General features: G+C 40.3%; 3 protein-coding genes across 5 annotated transcripts; 2 read left to right on the top strand and 1 right to left on the bottom strand.

Annotated features, from left to right (window-relative positions):
• Positions 1-118: 118 nt before the first annotated feature.
• Positions 119-5,499, bottom strand: capza1b (capping actin protein of muscle Z-line subunit alpha 1b). Its single transcript, XM_073470704.1, has 10 exons — positions 5,422-5,499; positions 3,573-3,636; positions 3,387-3,438; positions 3,135-3,198; positions 2,839-3,045; positions 2,661-2,740; positions 2,098-2,176; positions 1,933-2,004; positions 1,724-1,786; positions 119-1,588 (listed from the first exon to the last, which is right to left on the bottom strand). The coding sequence occupies exons 1-10, from the start codon at positions 5,458-5,460 to the stop codon at positions 1,448-1,450; spliced, it is 861 nt and encodes a 286-aa protein (XP_073326805.1). The 5' UTR covers positions 5,461-5,499; the 3' UTR covers positions 119-1,447.
• A 502-nt stretch (positions 5,500-6,001) lies between these two features.
• apeh (acylaminoacyl-peptide hydrolase) lies at positions 6,002-15,688 on the top strand. Of its 3 annotated transcripts, none has more exons than XM_073470698.1 (23): positions 6,002-6,078; positions 6,601-6,730; positions 6,812-6,938; positions 7,030-7,117; positions 7,306-7,381; positions 7,500-7,591; positions 8,170-8,244; positions 8,342-8,479; positions 8,560-8,651; positions 8,763-8,803; positions 9,106-9,227; positions 9,465-9,525; positions 9,621-9,718; positions 9,861-9,912; positions 10,073-10,161; positions 10,305-10,443; positions 11,091-11,174; positions 12,908-12,988; positions 13,855-13,943; positions 14,252-14,442; positions 14,744-14,846; positions 14,949-15,055; positions 15,149-15,688. In XM_073470698.1, the coding sequence occupies exons 1-23, from the start codon at positions 6,067-6,069 to the stop codon at positions 15,252-15,254; spliced, it is 2,193 nt and encodes a 730-aa protein (XP_073326799.1). In that variant the 5' UTR covers positions 6,002-6,066; the 3' UTR covers positions 15,255-15,688. The 3 variants fall into 3 exon arrangements, with proteins under 3 accessions (XP_073326799.1, XP_073326800.1, XP_073326797.1); XM_073470699.1 differs by lacking the exon at positions 6,002-6,078 and adding an exon at positions 6,354-6,398 and having other exon boundaries at positions 15,149-15,353; XM_073470696.1 differs by lacking the exon at positions 6,002-6,078 and having other exon boundaries at positions 6,430-6,730; positions 15,149-15,353.
• Positions 15,689-16,876: 1,188 nt separating this feature from the next.
• On the top strand, positions 16,877-20,126 carry tlr9 (toll-like receptor 9). The gene is given in 4 exon segments (XM_073469745.1): positions 16,877-17,165; positions 18,442-18,465; positions 18,468-19,753; positions 19,853-20,126. Coding segments are annotated over 4 exon segments (1,806 nt in total). The 3' UTR covers positions 20,060-20,126.
• Positions 20,127-20,399: the final 273 nt, after the last annotated feature.

Raw genomic sequence — 20,399 nt, 5'->3', positions numbered from 1 at the left:
AGGTGTCAGAGTTTTTCTATTAAAAAAGTTTCAGCTGCCAGTCTTCACAATCAATCTTGATTAATAGGCTATCAGGGTTGTGTGTGACGACATTGAAGGAAAATAACAATCTAGCCGAGATGTTCAATCCATTTATTTGTACAACAGAATGGGGCAGTACAGTCTTGAGCTTTATAACTGATCGGCGCACAGTTGTAGTATAGTGTGAGGGTTGAACACTGCACATAGTATAGCTAACAAGTAACTGATCCAGAGTCAGCCTACTGAGAAGTCATGTACACATACAGTATGATGTGGCCTTACAGAGGTCATGTAACATATACAGTATATGATCTTGCCTTACTGCTTTGCTCTCAATTGGCATTGACCAATACACAAACAGCTTGTTACAGTCAGGAGTGCAATATTCTAATACTCCAACAAAAAAACGGCATATTAAAATAGAAATTTGCATACATGGGTGGGAGGATGGAGTTCTTTACCATAGGAAAGAGATTTTGGCAAATAAATCTTGGTTAATATGAGTATGTTTTTCCTTTCACAAAGGAAAAGCTGTACAGCAATGAAGGTGGTGTTGCCGAAGTAAAAGAACAGAGAATGCATTATAGATGCAGCAGCGTAGAAGTTGCTTTATCTTATTTCAGTCATCATAGCTTTCATGGGTGGAGACACGTACATCAGTGGAGCACAACAGAAAACAGGTAAACATTCCCTCAGCCCTGACGGACACCGACAAACATAAATGTCTACAGTGCAAGGACAGAGCTATGCTGAGGATCATGCTATTATGTGAACAGGTAGAAATACTGTCAGTTTTTTATTGGCAAATTATAACCAAGTTGTCAGTTTAGCAATACTTTAAGCTTGATACCAGCTAAAATGTCAGATGAAAATGTCCCGATTTTACTGATGCACCTGATTCCCAATTCTACCATACACGACACCAACAATGAAATGAAAACCTTCAAACAATTCATATTTTTATGCCTCTGAAATGTGTGCTTAGTTTCTCTCATCAGCTGCCTTGGTTGTTTTCCATGTGTGCTAAGATCTTTACTGAACAAGTTCTGCATCAGTTTAACTAAAAGAAATATTTTAATGTCCGACACCTGAATCTAGGGAGGTCTGTGATTCCTTCTTTGATGTAGCAGTCCTGAGCACAGCCCTGCACACTGACCCAGCACAACTCTTTCACAACACACATCCAGACGTAACCTCTTGTTCTCCAAACCAGGATTATCTCCATAACTGCAACCTTACAGCAGATGGATATCTGTGCCTAACAATCTGCAACTCTTCAGTTATACTTTTTTTTTTTGTTTATTTTTAAATATTAATTCCATGCCCCATACTGATATAGTTTTGCTTTGGTTAGTCCTTGCGCATGTATAGGTGGGTTGTGGGCCCAGTGGAGCAGGTGTCTCCCTGGTCAGTCCCTGACCTTCCCCTAAGCATTCTGCATCTCCTTGCCAATTTTGTAACTTAGGATCTTATTCCAGTCGATCTTAGTGCGTGTGACAGGCAGCTGGCGACGCAGGGCCTTGAAGGTGGTGTCAGACATGGTCTGGTAGTTCTCACTGATTGCAGTCTGAGGGCAAGAAGAGGAGGAAACAAACATCTAGTATAATATTTTTACATTTCAAAAAAAGGTTCTTCATGTATGCAACAGCTGTAATTTTAATTATTAGTATACAAAACATGTAGTCAATAAAAGGTAGCTTACCTGGTAGTCATTTTCTGCATTCTCAATGATGTCAACAAATTCCTTGGCTGTCTGGCTTTCATTCTGTTTCAAAAACACATCACAACCATCACCTTTTACCCAATAACAATGAATGATATCTTCTGTGAATACACAGCCAGTCTCAATCTAAACAACATAACGTTTAAACTACTGTTGAAAGACTGCTTATGTATAAGCTTTTTACTTACAGTCACTGGTATTGATTCTTCTACCTCCTTATGGCTAACAAGCTGCACATTCCCATCTTCATAATAGTGCACCTGAGGAGACAGAGAAGAACTTCATGAGTAAGCTGGAGGTTTTAAAAAAAAAATATATAATTAAGAAAGATGAGCACAGTGAATTCAAGTCACCTGGATTTTCAACACTCCCACCACCTGAGCAGTGGACTGACCAATGGTAAGCTTCCACTCTGACCTACAGCGACCATTCCTGCATTAGAGAAATAAAGAGCAGTCCTACATTATAACCAGACAGCAGCATCAGGAACCTTAATGGAACTGAGAGACCAATTATATCACTTTGAGCATGTATTTTTTTTAAAAAGGCAAAACTGTTCATGTTTCACATTTATCTCATCTCTCATCTCATCTCATTTTCTTAACCGCTTTATCCGTGAGGGTCACGGGGATGTTACCGCTTTACTGGGGGTTACTGGAGCCAATCCCAGTTTTCATATGGGCGGAGGCCAGGGTATATCCCTGGACGAGTCGCCAGCTCATCGCAGGGCCCTTTTCTGATGGCAGAGGCTGCCACACAAGGTGCCAACTGCGCGTCAGGAGCAATTTCGGGGTTCAGTATCTTGCTCAAGGATACTTTCACATTTATGATTAGGTAATATTATATCAATTAGCACCATTTCCTATCAAATGTACACATACTTAGAGATGCTTTTTAACAGAGGAGGTCACTATACCAGAAGTTTTTGGGTTGAAACTGATGTCCTTCAATGCAGGCTATGATCGTTTGCTGACCATCAACCGTTTTCCCATATACCTGCAAAACACAAATTATATAGGTAAGTATGGACATGCGTCAAATGTAGTCTATATCGCTTAGATTGCTATTTTGTCACAATTTTTTGTGTGCCTTACCGTGGAGACTCCAGTAGGGTAGTGCTCTTTGACATAGGCACTAAGGGAAGTATCACAGGCATCTCTCCAGCTTCTCAGGGCCGTTTCTCCTTCATAAGGCTGCACGTCGCTGACCTCTTTTCTTAGGTGGTCGAAGCGGAACGACAAGCGGTTGCGGGGGTCCAGGAAACGTCCTTGACCCAAGTCACCATGCTCTGTGATCAGCACCTATAAAGATAGGAGAGGAAGATTGAAAATTCTGGCTTTGATGCTTGCTTTGCAGGAATAAATAGGAGAAACTTAAGGTTGAATCATACCGGCTCATCGTAGCCCTCTAGTTTGGCAGGAGTAAACTGATCCATGTTGTACTGGGCAAAGGAGCTGGACAATGACACCAGAAAGCTTTCAACATATGTTTTCCACTGACCATTTTGAGAACACTGGCCTTACTCATATTCTTCATTGTCAAAGATATAATATACCACAATTTGCAAATATATCCTTATATAGAGGCTCAGGTTATTCAAACTGTGTAAATGTAATGATTGTCTTAATTGAGCGTTACTTACTGTGATGCCCCCTCCCTGAGGAGGTTGTCATTGTTGAGAAGAAGCCGCACATCTAGCAAGACAAAAGAAACCACTGTTATCATAGTGCTTTATAAGACAAAACATTAAAATATTATTATCAGATTATATTTACTACATTACAGTATTATTATCATTGGCATTTTGTCAAAATATGCAAATTCTTACCATTGAAGACCTCATTGAACTCTCCCGGAGGGGCATGAGTCACAAAGTTGGCCGCTATGCGGACCTATTGAAGCAAATTTAAAGTGATTAACTAATTTAGCTATCACAATAATCAATTAATCAATCAAACTTTTTTATATAACACCTTTCAACAATATAGAAAACTTCAATCGTGTCTATTTATCTTGTTGTATATATTTTACTATTTTTATCTATTTCTATACTTATTTATATTTGATATTTATTTGTCAAACTAAGAGCTGCTATCTATGTTTCATTGTTTTTGAAATGATGGCAATAAAAATCTTTTCTATTCTCTTCTCTTCTCTTCTATTCTATTCTATTCAAACATTTACATTTAGGGCATTTGGCAGATGCTTTTGTCCAAAGCGACTTACAATAAGAACATTTGTCACAAGAAAGAGACCACAACATATTACCGTCGATAAAGTAAGAATGAAAAAATAGAAACAATTTTCAAGCCCTCGTCTGACCATAGTAGCTGCTATTTATCAAGGATACCTTAAGTACATAAGTGCTATGATTTAAGTGCTAAGGGTAAGAACATACAGACCAAAATGAAATTCAAAGTGCTTTACAAGTGACTGAAAAACCAGGGGATACTAAGAAAGCAAAGATGGGTTTAGAGACTAATGCACGCCAATTGCAATTAAATAAGTTAAGATAATAAAAGATAAAGCATAAAAGATAAATACAAGTAATAAAAATGGTAAATAAAATACAATAATACACGTACAAGTTGATTTAAAAATATTAATAAAAATAGAATAGGATAACGACAATAAGCAGTAAATATAGATTATATAAATATATAAAATACAGATTGAAAGAATAATGTGCCTTGCTGTACAATCAGTATACAGAGAGACACTACAAACTAATGTTTTTCCCTGTGATAAACATGATTTTCTCTCTTCAATAAGAAAAACAAATCTGTACTCAAACATCAACAAGTCGACAATCCAAAGAGTTATGAATACAGACTGGACACTCACTGAATTACACACAGCTTGTCTAGACTATGTGTCATGTCACTGTAAAGCCATGCCATCATCTTGCCCTCAGTCATTCGGTTGATCGTCAACAGATCTTTAATCTTAAATGTCGCCCGATTTTATCAGGAGAATGTCGCCACTCCTTGTTTCTAGCTTTGAATCAACCCTGCAGATGCCCAGATAATTGTCTTATAGGGTACATGGAAATTACAGTAGCAGAAGTGCAGCAGTCTGTCATTCACAATAACTTCAGCAGTGCCTCTCCAAATGGTAATGTATCCAGCTGCCGCTGGTATTACGGGGGTGTCACTATCAGGCTCCATCTAAACTATGGGCACACATATCCTGATCTCGAGCCATGTGAGGCTAACAAGTATTTGAGCTGCAACTGAATCTGTTTGACCCAGAAATCCAAAGCAAAGTAACGTTAGCCGCTAATGCAGGCTAGCGTTATATGGAGGGATACGTAGCCTACACTGTAATTAATGCAGATGTACATTAACACTGCAAAGCGAATTTTGGAAATGGGCGTCTGTACTTCTATTTCCATGAATCCTGATACAACTACTAAAAGTTTTCGGGTCCAGGTGTCCACAGTTTAAACCCTTTTATCAGCGTTTGATTCCGCCGCTAGCCGACTATAAGCTTTGACTAGCACTGGCTAGTTAGCTAGTAGTAGCCTAAAAACACAAGTTTATCGTTTCAATACGTGAGCAAAAAGTGGCATTCTCTTTCCAAAACTTAACTGTTACTCCATGTGAACATATAACACCTGTACCTCTCTACAATTCAAAGAAATTGGCGTTAAGCAAATACTTAAATAGTGTCCAAACCTTCTCCTCATCTGACAGCGGCTCCTCAAAGTCAGCCATCTTGGCTCTTTGTGACCCCACCTACCCCAGCTGACTGACAGAAACAGTGCGGCGGTTGTCATTCACGCATAAGAAATTGAATGAATTCTTACTACGAAGTGATTTTGAAACGTGTTTACGTGCTTTGGCAGAGAATGCAACACACTAAAATCGGTGACTTTGAATAAGCACAATGTAATATACTATAATCACTATGGTTTACAACACAAGAGGGCGATGAAAGCGCAGTTATTTTATTTGTCTAGCGCTTCCTGTTGGGTGTTGTGGATGTGATTTGCCTTCAAAATAAAAGCATAGGCATATGAATAAACCGTACTATTTAGTGGACAGCGTACCAAGTTGCCTGCCACTGTTTGTAGATTTCTGTAGGAGATATTTGTATTCTTATTCATCATTAATTCATTCCTAAATTCCGGCATTTTGACACATTTAGTTTACTGTTTACCAGGTGTTTCCTTTTATTTGTTAGCTTGCCAAAGGAAGCTGTAGTAGATGTTACGTGCATTTTAAGCTAGCTCCCGACAGGAACACCAATGGGAACACCCCTCTCCATTGTGCTTACACCGGATTGATATCTGCAGACTAGCGACACACACCGTTCCTACCATGGAGTCACAGGTATGATTACACTTCACTACGTATTCTTTGCTTCTGGACAGAAACCATATCCAGCAAAAAATAAACCTCATATGGGTGCAAATGTGTCACATTAGCTGGCGTTAATTACGCGGTCATTGCTATTGGTAATAGCTAGTTTACCCCAATTACTCAACGGTAGCCACCTTCCAAGTCAAGCTAGCTGACTGAGAGTGAATCGGTTGTTTTCTGTCAGCTGCCACAGGAACTTCCTGGTCAAATTGAATCCACCAAACATTGCTAGAAACAGACCAGACTCTTTACTTGGTTGCTTTGTTGATCACGCCGCAATTGCTTGTCTGGTGTGTATAAAGGAATAGGCCGGCGTTTAACGCTATAAAAGTTACTCCTGCTTGTGGTGGTAAAGTGTGTTAGCTAACTATACAAACTTGTTTATGGCCGGTTGGCTAGCTTCCTAGCTAGGGCATGAACAGGGCATTGTTCGCTGTTAGACAGTTTATATCACTGAGACGCAGTGTGAGTTATTCTGCTGCTTGTTGTCAGGTGATGACCAACCCTGGGGAAATTGCCAGTCTCTACAGAGAACTCAGTCTCTTCCCTTCTTTGAGCAGAGCAGATCTGGGACCTGTCGTCACCTCTCAGTATGGGGGCAAATACAGCAACATCTACACAGGTAGGTTTAGTCTCTGCCATACTAAGATTCTCAAATTTGCACGTGTTTATTGATACTGATAGTATTTACTCTCTTCTGCAGAATGGAGCCAGCGTGATCTGGAGAGGAATGAGAATGTCAAATTTTGCAGACAGTACATTGTGTTCCACGATGACAAGACGGTGGTCTACTCTGGAGCCTCAGGAAACTGCACTGAGATCAAGGGAGAGTATGTAAACATTTTGTCCTTTTACCTGGAGTTACCCACATAGATCTAACCCAGAGCAAACAGTGTCTCATGAATATGTTTCTCCTGTCAGGTTACTAAGTAAGGATTCCCCCACGGGTGAAATGAAGGCAGTTGTCAGAGAGTGCACAATCAAAGGAGAGGACAAACAGTTTCTGGAGGTGTGTGGCTGTCTGTCTGGCTCAGACTCAGCATTGAGTCCCAGCATTGTCCCCTGTATGGTGCTCATCTGTATCTCTGCTCTGCTACGTTTTCCACCCGTAGCCTGTGTTTTAAACCTCATATGACGTTGCATTTTGAACCTGATGTCTTTGTCTTCTCTCATCTCCTGACCTCTGTGACCCTTCAGATCTGGAGTAAAAACATCAAGATGAAGAGCATCAATCTAACAGCCTTAAAGAAGCATGGCAAGGTCTATGAAGACGGTGAGTCATACATTTATGCACTTAAAATCCTTTTTTTTTGTGTTTACCAATTTCTTTGAAACTTTGCTTTTACATGTGCCAGTCTAGGTGTTAATCACAATGTGCTCTGCACTCACAGATCAGTTTGGCTGCTTGGTTTGGTCCCACTCCGAGACCCATCTCTTGTATGTGGCGGAAAGGAAGAGACCTAAGGCAGAATCCTTCTTCCAGGTCTGTCAGCAAAACTTAATTTGATGGTTAATCAGTATTCAATCAGAAAATGGCTGCGCTGCTCTGTTGAAAATTTCAAGCATGTTGATTCTCCTCGATGTCGTTGAAAGGTTTTTAAAGTAGTTGGTACAAGTTGGTATCTATTCTGTGGTTCTCTGTTAGGAAGAGTTAGAAAATCTTTAAGCTCCAAATTCATGCTGGATATTGCATTACTTCAGTGGTGGACTAATGGCTTCAGCTGATAAACACTCGCCAAACCGGATCAAATGAATGAGAAAGTTTTTTTGCACACCACTGAAAGGAATGTTATCACTTAATCATAGAAGCGTTGCAAACCAGGTTATTTTGCAAATGGTTTCATTCTGAATTCACCACAGGTGTTTTCCATTGCCTTTCCAAAGAGAAATACCTTCCGCACTGATTGGGTGTGGCCGTAAGAATAGAAAAGCTCTTACGGCAAATTGCTCTTTATATAATTTAGTGTTCATTTATCGTAGATAGGGGAGGATTACTTTAATATAAAAGGTCAGACTAGTAGGTAATAATTTGTTATTCTATTTCTCATTTTCTGCTTGTAGACTGAGTCACCAGAGCTGTCTTCTATTGGGGACGAGGAGGAGACCATGAGAGTGGAGAAAAAGGAGGCTGTAAAAGTGAATGCAGTTAATAGTTCTGAAACCTAAAATATTTCTCTCACAAGTTTACAGTCCCTTTTTAAGCTGTAGTGTTTTTGCTTTTCCATTCCTGCAGGGGGAGCAGTTTGTCTTCCACGAGGACTGGGGAGAGGCACTGGTTAGTAAGAGCTGTCCAGTGCTTTGTGTTCTGGACATCGAGGGTGACAATGTGTCTGTGCTGGAGGGAGTGCCTGAAGATATTTCACCTGGACAGGTTGGTACAGCAACATGTGCAATGACACATGTTTTTATGCACTTCTAGTGCACTCACCCCCTTGTACTCTGTCTCTGCAGGCATTTTGGGCTCCAGGTGACACAGGAGTGGTGTTTGTGGGCTGGTGGCATGAGCCATTCAGACTTGGCCTCAAGTACTGCCCCAACAGGAGGTGATTACTGTTCACGTTAAATAAAAATAAGAATGAAAGCTTTCAGAAAATTCCTTTGTAAGACTCACAGGCTAAAACTGCAAGTTATTCACATTTTCTTCTCTCTGTCAGGTCATCTTTGTTTTATGTGGATCTAATTGGTGGGAAATGTGGTAAGTGTGTCTTTATACATACATACATACATACATTTTTCATTCTGTGTTCAGCCATACATTTTTCATTCTGTGTTCAGCCTTGGAGACAATACAGCTAAATGTGCATGAAGTGAGGCACCACAACAAAATACGTGACCTTTGATGTTTCTAGAGTGGATCATTTGTACCCAAACGGATCGTTTCACACTAAACTAACTAACTGAATATTTCACATCGACAACTGGTCTGGTTTAAACGGATATAGCTTGACTCTGTTGCAGATGTTCATGTGTATTGTATTTGTTTGTTGTGTCCCTCAGAGCAGCTGTCATCAGGCACCAGTGCAGTGTGCTCCCCCAGGCTGAGCCCAGACCACTGTAGGATTGTTTACCTGGAGTGTTCCCTCTATGGACCACACATGCAGTGCAGCAGGCTCTGTATGGTAAGACAGGATCGAGCCTCTTTTCCACATAAGACACATGTAGTTTCCCTTCTTTACAAAGTGCTTTGTACACACTTAAAAGAATAAGTAGGACTGGATGTTTTTATTCACCCGATGCTCCATCTTGTGGCTTTCTGTTCCGTAGACATACATCTGTTGAAGCAAAAATACATTCATGAGTTAATAAATGCATTTTTTTCATATGCTTTCCTCTGTGTTTGCAAATTTTATTTCTAGTACGACTGGTATACTAAGAAGACCTCAGTGGTAGTGGATGTGGTGAAGCGACCTGGAGAGGGTAACGAATACTTGTTTGTTTTTTTAAATAAATGTACATTCCTTTTTTTTTTTTTTTAACAATATATGAAACTTTGTTGTGTTGCTGCTTCACAGATGGCTTCGCCGGTATCTACAGTTCTCAGTTGTCCCCTCAGTGCTGGTCAGCTGATAGTCAGAGTGTCATTGTTGCTTGTCCTCAGCGCAGCCGCAAGGTACAGTCAACTTCTTGGAAATAGCTTGTTATTATGACAAAAATTGACAACAAAGCTTTAAATTTTTCTGATTTTGCACAAAGTCTTTAGACTGACAGTACTGTAATTATTTTTACATTAAAAAAAGTTGTCTTTCTTGTAGGATCTTTTGATGGTGGATATAAACACTGGGAGCGTCACTTCTCTGACTTCAAGTGAGTCTCTAGACATATTTATCATTTTTGGCATCATGCTCAGGTTCTTGTTTACTGATGTTTGATGTTGACAGTCTCCAAGAACTGATTGGTTCATCACATCAGCGTGCTGGGACTGCTTGAATGAATCTAATGATGCTCTACATTTGTTTGTCTGTAGAGTCTGATGTTGGTAACTGGTGTCTGCTGAACGTAGAGAGAGATCTGATGGTGGTTAGCTGCTCCTCTCCAAACTGCCCACCAAGTCTGGTACGATCAGTGTTTTCATAGTATATATTAAGTATACTATTGCATAAGTTAAACTTCTGTACTCTTAACAAAACAGTTGTAGTACTCAAAAAAATAAATCTAGCTACTGTATCACCTATTTGCAATGTCACTTCTATGCCCAGAGGGTAGGTTTCCTTCCAGCCAGGGAATCTCAGGAAGAAGTGGTCTGGGTTACTCTGGAGGACTCTCAGAAGTTGCCAGATATTGATTGGCAGATCTTGAGTTTCACCCCTCCCCCAGAGCAAGACAACAGTCAATACCGTAAGAATACAAATTCTTCATTTTAGTACAAGCTAGATGTACATTCGTTTTTTTTCTGTTTTTGTCAAATTGCCAGAAACATCTCTAAATATACTGAAGACTAGTACGATGCCACCACTAATCTACAACCTAAGAATAATCAGAGGGTTGAATCAACATCTTTTGGACAATAAAGTGGAAATTATGAGCTTTAAAACATAAGATTGATCTCAGTTATCAAATTGGATTACATTTGTTTGGACAGGTAACTTATAAAATGTTAAGGAAATGTATATTATAATATTTTTGGGGCTGTACATTCAGTTAACAACTACCTGTTTTTTTAAAGAATAAACATAGGCTGAATTTAGTAACTGGGTTTATCGGATCTGTCAACATACTGTTTTTTTAAAACGTGTACAAAATAATAATACATGCAACATGAGGTAGTATAAGTGATTATGATAAAATGGCAGACAATTCTGTTGACAGAACAAGGAGTAAAGGAGTTTACAGGAAGAAGCTCCTGAGATGACTGGTTTATTTTAAGCCAGAAAGGATAGTTTAGGAGTTTGTAGAGAGGGTTGAAAATATTTAGCTGTTTTTAGGACACCTGAAGAACAGTGTATGACATCTTCATGGGTCTAACTAATTTTTCTGTGTTCTAGCTGGCCTTGATTTCGAAGCTTTGCTGATCAAACCAAAGGAGGTGAAGGATGGAGTGAAACTGCCTCTTATTGCCGTTCCTCATGGTTGGTTACTGTCATTATGGTTCTGTAGTGTGATAAACAAATTGAACAGTTAGGTCATTTTTGTGTTATAATTATAATGTTATACAGTGTTAATGTAGTATAAACAAAAACATATATATATTTATCAATGCTCTTACATTCAGAAGTAGGACACATGTATAATTAATCCATGCTGAGTTTATTTTTAGAATTGAATCTGGGAATCTGTATCAGGATTTGTTCTTGTTCAATCAAGAGCTACTGCTACAGCTAAGTTTGGCATTGTCAACAGTTGCTATGACAATGGTGCTCTTGGTGGCAAAATGTTTAAAGGAGACACATAATGCTCACTCTCAAGTTCATACTTTCATTCTGGCTGACTGCTAAAATAGGTTTACATGCTCTAATGTTCAAAAAACACATCAATCTCATACTGTCCAGTGCATCACCAGCTCTATTCCCCCTGTCTCTAGAGATACACACTTTTGCAAAGCAAATGAATCCTGCAGTTTGACTTTTGTTTTTCACATGTAGCTATATTGTTATCTTCAAGGCATCTCTATGAAGTAAATTTGCACACTGTTTCAACACACACACATACAAGCGAGGAGCCCAGAGCAAAACAGGCTTCATATAACACCAAAGCTCATGCTAGCACTGTCATACAAACACAAAAAGCAACATGAAAAAAACAGTTACCACCATCAAACCGACTACTAGCTTCTCTTGACTGTCCCCCAATATTACAACATTAGTCTAACAATGCCCCAGACTGGGAGTATCCACATTAACCAAGCAACATGCTGACACCTAACTCAACAGGCTGAGCTACAAAATAAATAAACAGCAAAACAACATAAAAAGTGGCATAACTTACAGTTTACAAGTTTGAAGTCAGGTCTCAATTAGCCCTTCATTGATCCATTCTTAAGCTTGTCCAATCGTGGATAACACAGTCAGTAAAATTCACACAGCCTTGAACTTCCTCAGGAAAGTCAGTGGAGCAGTCTCGGAATGAAATACACACACATAATTCAATAGATTTCCAGTCATTTCTGTCACGTTTCCATCAAAAACAAAGTAAATCCACTGGGTCTTGACATCCTCACATTGGGAGGCCTTTGGGTTGATATTTGCGGACAACAACAGAGCAGTGCCCATGTTTAGCTCATAGCTTTGGACTGGCTCTCGGAAGTATAAAGGTTAGCATGCACAAGAGGTTTCCAGTTGTTATGGGGATGTGGCCATCAAAAATAAACTTAATCCACTCAGCTCTAATGTCCTCTGAGGCTGGGGGCCGATGTAGTGATTTGTGACGGTCTGTGCAGCCAACAACAGAGCAACTGTGCTTAGCTCTTACCTTTAACATAATGCTAGCAGTGTGGTGCTGATGGGAAAAAAATAATGCCGTAGCTTGGCAAAGGTAGTTCTCAAACTGTGGATAGAGATTCTCAGATTGAGGGTGTTATTGCTCTAGTTTACACAAGGAGGACAAAATCTGAATGGCTTGTGGAATCCCATGATTTCTGACTTAGACAGCCCCCAAAAACTGACTTGGATATCTTATTTCAACTTTTTGTTGGTTGGTAGGCACTCATAATATGTCCCCTCTTATCACATTCTCAAAGTCAAAATGTTCTTCAATAACAGTCCTGAGATGCGTCACATATTGATTCTTCTGAGCACATGAAGACACACAGCTTTTAACACAAACTGCCTATCTGTATATTACATACCTGGTTTCTTTGACTTAGGGGGTCCTCATTCAGTGATTGTAGCTGAGTGGCTTCTGTCCCCGTCTGTGCTGTGCAGGATGGGCTTCGCTGTATTACTGGGTGAGTTCATGTTTAAGCTGCTCAGAGCTCGATTATCTATTGATAGGATATGTACTCTATGTGTAGAAGGGAATGAGCACGGTTCACATGCTGTTTCCTACTGACACAAGGTAGTTGGAGACATAGTGTGGATTGTAATTGCTGTTTTGGTCTTGTGTGTTTTACTGTGTTGTTGTTGTATGTACATATTTTGCGTACCATCAAGGCATTTCCCCTTGGGATAATACAGTCTTGAGTCAAATTTTTTAGCCACTTCAAGATGCTTTCTCGTTTTTTCTATCTTGTGAACATTTAACAAGCTCTCATGTGCTTAAGAACCAGGCTGCTCTCTTCTCACAGGCACCAATCACAACTGCGTGTTGCCTCGTACATTTAGCTGAGAGAATGTGAGAGTGTGAAGCTTTTCTAGCAAATGGACTGTTGATTACTTAGAGTGTCTGCTTGAGCCCTTAAACAGATCTTTAAAAAATTGTGAACTTGTGTGTAGTATATGCCGGTTCATCCATCCTATTTAACTTTAAAGTATGACTACATTTTAAAAATGCAAATTCATGGTTCATGGTTTGGTTTTGTTAAAATGGGGAAGTTGTAGCAACTCAGTATATCTTGAATCTGTTGAACCATGCTTAAGGTTGTAGTGAGGTTGTAAGCCACAAAAAGCACGACTAGTTCACTTTTCTTGTCCATGTTTTCAGTTGGCCCAGGGTTTGAACCAGCAACCTGTTCTCAAGCTCACTTTGGTCATTGCTAGAGTGCTGTCGCCTTTTAAATAAATTGTGTTGACTGTATAAGAATACATCATAATGTCACCAGCACTGATACGATTGTTATTTTTTTGTTTGTTGTTTTAATTTGTTGTTTCTTAGTGAACTATCGTGGCTCTCTTGGTTACGGCCAGGACAATATCCTCTCATTACCTGGCAATGTTGGCACCCAGGACGTCAAGGATGTTCAAGTAAGAATGCAACAAATGCAGTTGTAAAACGACGATGGTCAAGTGTTTTAAGTCATGAAATGTATAATCTATAATAGTATCTTTTTCTCCCACTGGTGAAAATCAGTTTCAGTGTTGCTTTATATTTATAAACTGTCGATTCAATTGGTTTCTTTATGTAGCTAAGGTTACTGTAGTTTCTATTTAAGTCATAGTTTTATTGAGTCTTCCCTTCTTCTTTTCACTCCCCGACTTGTGATTGGTGATGTGTCTTTCTTTTTTTCACCACCACCAACCTTGCAGTTCCTCCGTGTTTTTCTTCCCACCAGTTTGCTGTTGAAAGTGTCCTTAAAAGTGGCGAGTTCGACATGAAGAAGGTGGCAGTTTCCGGGGGCTCCCACGGTGGTTTCCTGGCCTGTCATCTGATTGGCCAGTACCCAGGGTTCTACAAGGCCTGCGTGGCTCGCAACCCCGTCACCAATTTGGCCTCTATGGTTTGCAGCACTGACATCCCAGACTGGTACATCTTGGCATGCACATTCCCACACTCTTGCCCACATTTGTTTACTCATTTCCTGACTGTGTCAGTCATGCACAACCACTCAACATTTCTTGTTTTATCATTTGTACCCCTTGCGTTCAACTCTGACAGCTGTAAGCAAGTGAGTGGGATAAAGGGCATGTGTCTGCCTCACTGTTGAGGAAGGAACTGTTCAATAATGCACACAAACACTGCAGGAACAAAAGAGCTCAAAGCCATTCAGTTTTTCAGATTTATTTTTCCCCTCCTTCTGTTGATGTTGTAACTATGACTTTTGCAGGTGCATGGTTGAGGCTGGGTTCGACTACAGCACAGACTGTCTACCTGATCCTGCTGTTTGGGAACAGATGCTGAACAAGTCCCCCATCAAACATGTCCCACAGGTATGTGTATTTCTGTCTATGTCTTTTGACTGTGTGTATATCACTTCATAACACTTTGGTGTTGTTACACAATGCAGTAACCTTAGATGATCTGTCATGTAGGTACAGACACCAGTATTGCTTACCATAGGAGAAGATGACAAGCGTGTACCTAACAAGCAAGGACTGGAATATTACAAAGCTCTGAAAGCAAAGCAGGTCCCAGTCCGGTAAGCAACGTGTTTTATCAGTTATGTCAGATTTGCACTCCACAACAGGGCTTTTATTGTTCATTCACTCATGCTCTGATGTGTGTTGTTTAGGTTGCTGTGGTACCCAGGGAACAATCACTCTCTCTCTAAGGTGGATGCTGAGTCTGATGGCTTTATGAACATCGCTCTGTGGATGATTCAACACTTGTGTCAGTGATTGTACATTTCAGATAAATACCTGGTAGTGTGCCGTTTCTGCTGCCAAGAAAAGATAGGAAGACACTACTGTGTGTACGAGATATTCTGTTTCCAGGACAGTGTGAGGTCCGATCCAAAGCCAAAGCATTGAAAGTGCTCTCCGACCAGAACACACTTTGTATTCCTTTACTTTATTTGTAAACTGCCTGTGGCTAGCAGGGTTGACTAATCAAACAAATTTTATTCATACAGTTTTTAATTTTTATTTTTGACTCTTTACATTCACACAGAAAATAAAGGGCTTTTCAGTGTGTTAACTTGCGGTTGGATTCACAGAAATGAAGATCACAATCTGTCTTTTCTCTGCTTATTGTACCTGTTTGTTTTTTTTTAATAATGAATGCTGTTTTGGTTTCATGATACCGTGCACTTAATAAAGCGATTGTAAAAATACTACCAGTGTGGGATGAATCTTTGGATGCATGTGCATATGTTAAGGATTTTTGAAGCAGATGGTGAATTACTTCCTTACACATTTTCTTTAGAATTTGTAGCGAATTAGGAAGTCATCCAACTTCCACCAACAGAAAAACACTTTCCTTTCACTGTTCTTTTTTGTTTGTCTCTCCCCTCAGAGAAGGAAAGCCTGAGGTAATTTTGTTTTTTATATATATTTCCCGAAGTGGTTCTAATAAAGGACAATCATTACTGTAAAATCTTCACTTCAGGTGAAATCTATATCCAATGTTCATGAACCATGTGGATTTGACTTACAGTAGGTCACATGATTTGCAAATGACCACAAGTTTTCACTTCTGCTTAAATGAAGCTAGTTTTATGTCACTGCACAGACCTTGGCACACCACAGATGATGTTTCCACTCCCGACCTGGATTAAACATTTCTTCATCTTGATCCCATTATGAGTTTTAAGATGCATGCTATATCCACTATGGTAAGTAAAATAACATTTGATTCTGCCATCAAAATGCATTACGTTCCACAGTGAGAAAATTATGTGCCTGCTCTGTCGTTGCAATTATAAGCACAGAAATGGCTGATTTCAGTGATGTCTTTCGCAGTTTGTACCTGTCTAAACAGCAGATATACACATTCGGTGATATTGATGAAATGTACTGAATAATATCGGATTTAATGCGAAATTGAAGCAACATTATGTAACCTTTTTACCTTATCATAACAACTTCAAAATCATCTTTGTAATACGGTGAATGGTGTCTGTCTCAGCCGTTCCACCCCTATCATTTGTGTCTGCACTATGTAATTTCAGGGAGAGGGTAGGATCACAGCATTACATGCTTACTTGAAGACACAATTTCACAAGAAGACATAACGTCATGATGTAATAATAATAATAGTAATGAATTTGTTTTGTAGTACAAACTAAATTAAGTCTGACGGACGTTACAGACCTGGGATTTGCACTCAGAAACTGTGGGGAGCACTAAATACCCCCCAAAATCCCAATTTCTACATAATGTTGCTTTAGATTGACTACATCAACAAACAACTAAAATCAATTTTCTCTTTTCAGGCTATGCTGAAATATATCACCGTCCTTTGCCAGCTTCTTCAATTAGCGAGGACCATAAACACCAGCTTCTTCCCATGTGACACTGATATGAATACCACCTATGTAGACTGCTCTGACAGACCACTCAAGCGTGTCCCCATCATCAAGTCTGAAACTGTAGAGTCACTCAATTTAGGTTGGACTCAGATACAGCAGGTGGGGCCGGATGACTTATCAGGTCTCAAGAACCTTCGCACTCTGAAAATCATGGGAAATTGTCTGCCAGGTCACCTGAGAGCTTACGATGACCGCTCATGCAAGATGGAGATCCATGATGATGCCTTCAGGAGCCTATCGAACCTTACATTTGCTAATCTGTCAGGAAACAGCCTCACCCGTATACCTTGGTTACCTGAAAGCCTGAAAGTTCTCGATCTGCATGAGAATTGCATCTCGCACATTATCCACCCTTTAAAAACTCCAAATCTCGAAGCGCTCTATCTCTCCAGGAACTGCTTTTATGCAAACCCTTGCCACCAGCCCTTTAACATCAGCGAGGAGGTTTTCAGGGGGCTCCCTAAACTCAAAAACCTTACTTTGGGGTATAATAACATGACGGCTATCCCTAAAGGGCTTCCACGCTCACTGGAGCTTCTGGATTTAAGGGAGAATACAATCACAGAGGTTTTAGAAGGATCATTTGCCGACCTGATTTTCCTCAATCATTTAGTTTTGGAGTGGAATTGCCAGCGTTGCGATCATGCTGCCAGGCCCTGCTTTCCTTGCCCAGATAACCATCCGTTAAAACTACATTCCAATTCATTCTATGCTGAGAACAGCTCCATCACCTTCCTAAGCTTGAGAGGAAACTCTCTGAGAACATTTCCAAAGGGTCTTTTCCAACCTTTGAAGAATTTAAAGGGCTTGGACCTCTCTGACAACCTCCTGGCATATGCTATAAGGAATGGCACCTTCTTTTCAGATCTGAAGGGCCTCACTTGGATTAGCCTTATCTATAACTATGAACCACTGAAAACATTTCACGAACTGGTCCTCTCCCCACATATTGGCAATATATCTGGTCTAAAAACTCTTCTCCTGAGTGGCAACTTTTTCCACATCGTTTCAAACCAGAGCCTAGACGTTCTGTCCAAACTTAAAAATCTAAGGAAACTAGAACTGAGAATGAACTTCATCAATAATTGCAGATTGAAAGCTCTGACACAATTACCGTCTCTTATTGATATTGACCTCTCCCAAAACATTCTTAATTTCCTTCCAGGCTGCTCGAGTGCGTCATCTGAGATCGCAGCACAGGAAAGCTGTCAGAGGCAGAACTTGTATACACAAGATTTTACTGCGCCACCCCTAATGCTAATAGATCGAAAGATCACACCTGGAAGTGACGTCCTGGAATCCAATCAGTTAAACAGGCTGGATTTGTTGGAGGAGGCTGGGTCAAAATCTCCATCACAATGGCGCAGTTACTGCCGAAATAACCTGACATTTGACCTGTCTCAAAATGACATCATGTCTCTTCACAAAGAGGTGTTTGTAGGCATGGAAAATGCTGTTTGTTTAGACCTTTCCTTCAATTACATGAGCCAGGCATTGAGGGGTGGGGTATTTAATAGCATGGAAGATTTAGTTTTTCTTAACTTGTCGTACAATAGACTGGATTTTTATTATAACGAGTCTTTCAGTGAGCTAAATGCCACTCTTAAGGTATTAGACCTCAGCAACAATGAGTTTCACTTCAAGATGAGAGGCATGGGCCATCGTTTAGTTTTCATTCAAGGTCTGGTTAACTTGGAAGTTCTTAGTCTGGCAAACAATGGCATTGGGATGCGAATAGATGAACGGCTGGTTAGCAGCTCTCTGAAGTACCTCTACTTCAATGGAAACAACCTGAACATTATGTGGGGGTATGACAACAACAGGTACACTTATTTCTTCCAAAACCTGACAAGCCTCACATACCTGGACATCTCTACCAATGAACTGAGCTCAATCTCACCAGAGGATTTGTGCAGCCTCCCAGGAAGCATTGAGACCCTCATCATCAGCAACAACCAGCTGAACTACTTCCCATGGCAGAACATCTCAGCACTCAGAAATTTAAGTCACCTGGACCTCAGTCAGAACAGGCTCTCCTATTTGCCTCCTGAGGTCATAGAATTTGGAGAATTTCTTTCTCTCTTGGACCTCAGTCACAATTACTTTAGCTTTATTCCTCAGAATTTCTTCAAACAGGCAAGATCCTTGCGAAATTTGTATCTCAGCCACAATCAGATCAAAGAGTTGATCCAACAGTTTCTCCCTGACCCCTTTAAAAAAGGTAGTGCCCTTCAGAAACTCACCCTGCATGCCAACCCCTTTAAATGTGACTGTGTTTCATCTTGGTTTGCGGACTTTTTGCGTAGCACTCCTATAAAGATTCCTTATCTCACCACACATGTTCACTGTCAATTCCCAGAGTCCCAACAGGGCGAGAGTATTCTGTCTATGGACCAGCGTTCCTGCCAGGACATATATGGTGGTTTAGCCTTCCTCGTCTGCTCCTTCTTGGCTGTGGCGTTCACTGTCCTGCCCCTACTGAAGCATCTCTATGGCTGGGACCTGTGGTATTGCCTGCAGGTACTTTGGGCAGGACATAAGGGCTATACCCAGCTGGCTGGGAATGATTCAAAATATCACTATGACGCTTTTGTGGTGTTTGATACCAGCAACAATGCTGTGAGGGATTGGGTCTACAATGAGTTAATGGTCAACCTAGAGAACTCCGATCACAGGAGGTTTTGTCTCTGTTTGGAGGAGAGGGACTGGATTCCTGGGCTTTCATGTATTGAAAATCTACATAATGCTGTGTACAGCAGTGTGAAGACAGTGTTTGTGCTGTCCAGCGGTGCTGCTGGTACTGAGACAGTGAACGGTGTGATCCGCCAGGCTTTCTTCATGGTTCAACAGCGGCTTCTGGATGAGAAGGTGAGTAAAATGAGCTTATTTTCATGTGTGTGAATCTTACCCTCGCTGAGATGTTGCCATGGTTTCACAGCACCAAATTAACTCTGATTACATCTAAAGGTGGATGCAGCTGTGCTGGTTCTGCTCGATGAGATGTTTCCCAAACTGAAGTACCTTCAGCTGAGGAGACGGTTGTGCAGGAAGTCTGTGTTGTCCTGGCCGAGGAACCCAAGGGCACAACCCCTTTTCTGGAACCGAGTGAGAATGGCACTGTCATCAGATAACCTCAAATTTTATGACAACAACATGAGTGAAAGTTTTATGTGATCACACTTTGGTGATTGAGAATTTTCATCTTCCCATTACCTCATTTTGACAAACTTACCCTATCTTGTGTCACAATGACAGCTACATGGGTGATGTTCATCAATATGTAAGCATCATTTTTAAAAACTGAAAAGTAACAACCTTTCCATGTATGTATTTTACTTTCCAAGATTGTGTTCTGTTGTTTTATCCGACATAATTTGTTGTTGATTCTTTAAACGTTCTCTCGTGCGGTTTCTTTTTTGTTTTTCTGATCCTTGTCTTCGGACAGGTTGGGCTGGTTAGGGACATGCTGCTATTGTTGGCTGCAAAGTTAATCGAGACACTGTATACATTGTAA

This window comes from Pagrus major, chromosome 7 (assembly GCF_040436345.1).
Source record: "Pagrus major chromosome 7, Pma_NU_1.0".
NCBI lineage: Eukaryota > Metazoa > Chordata > Actinopteri > Spariformes > Sparidae > Pagrus > Pagrus major.
This window is presented reverse-complemented; position numbering and strand designations above follow the sequence as displayed.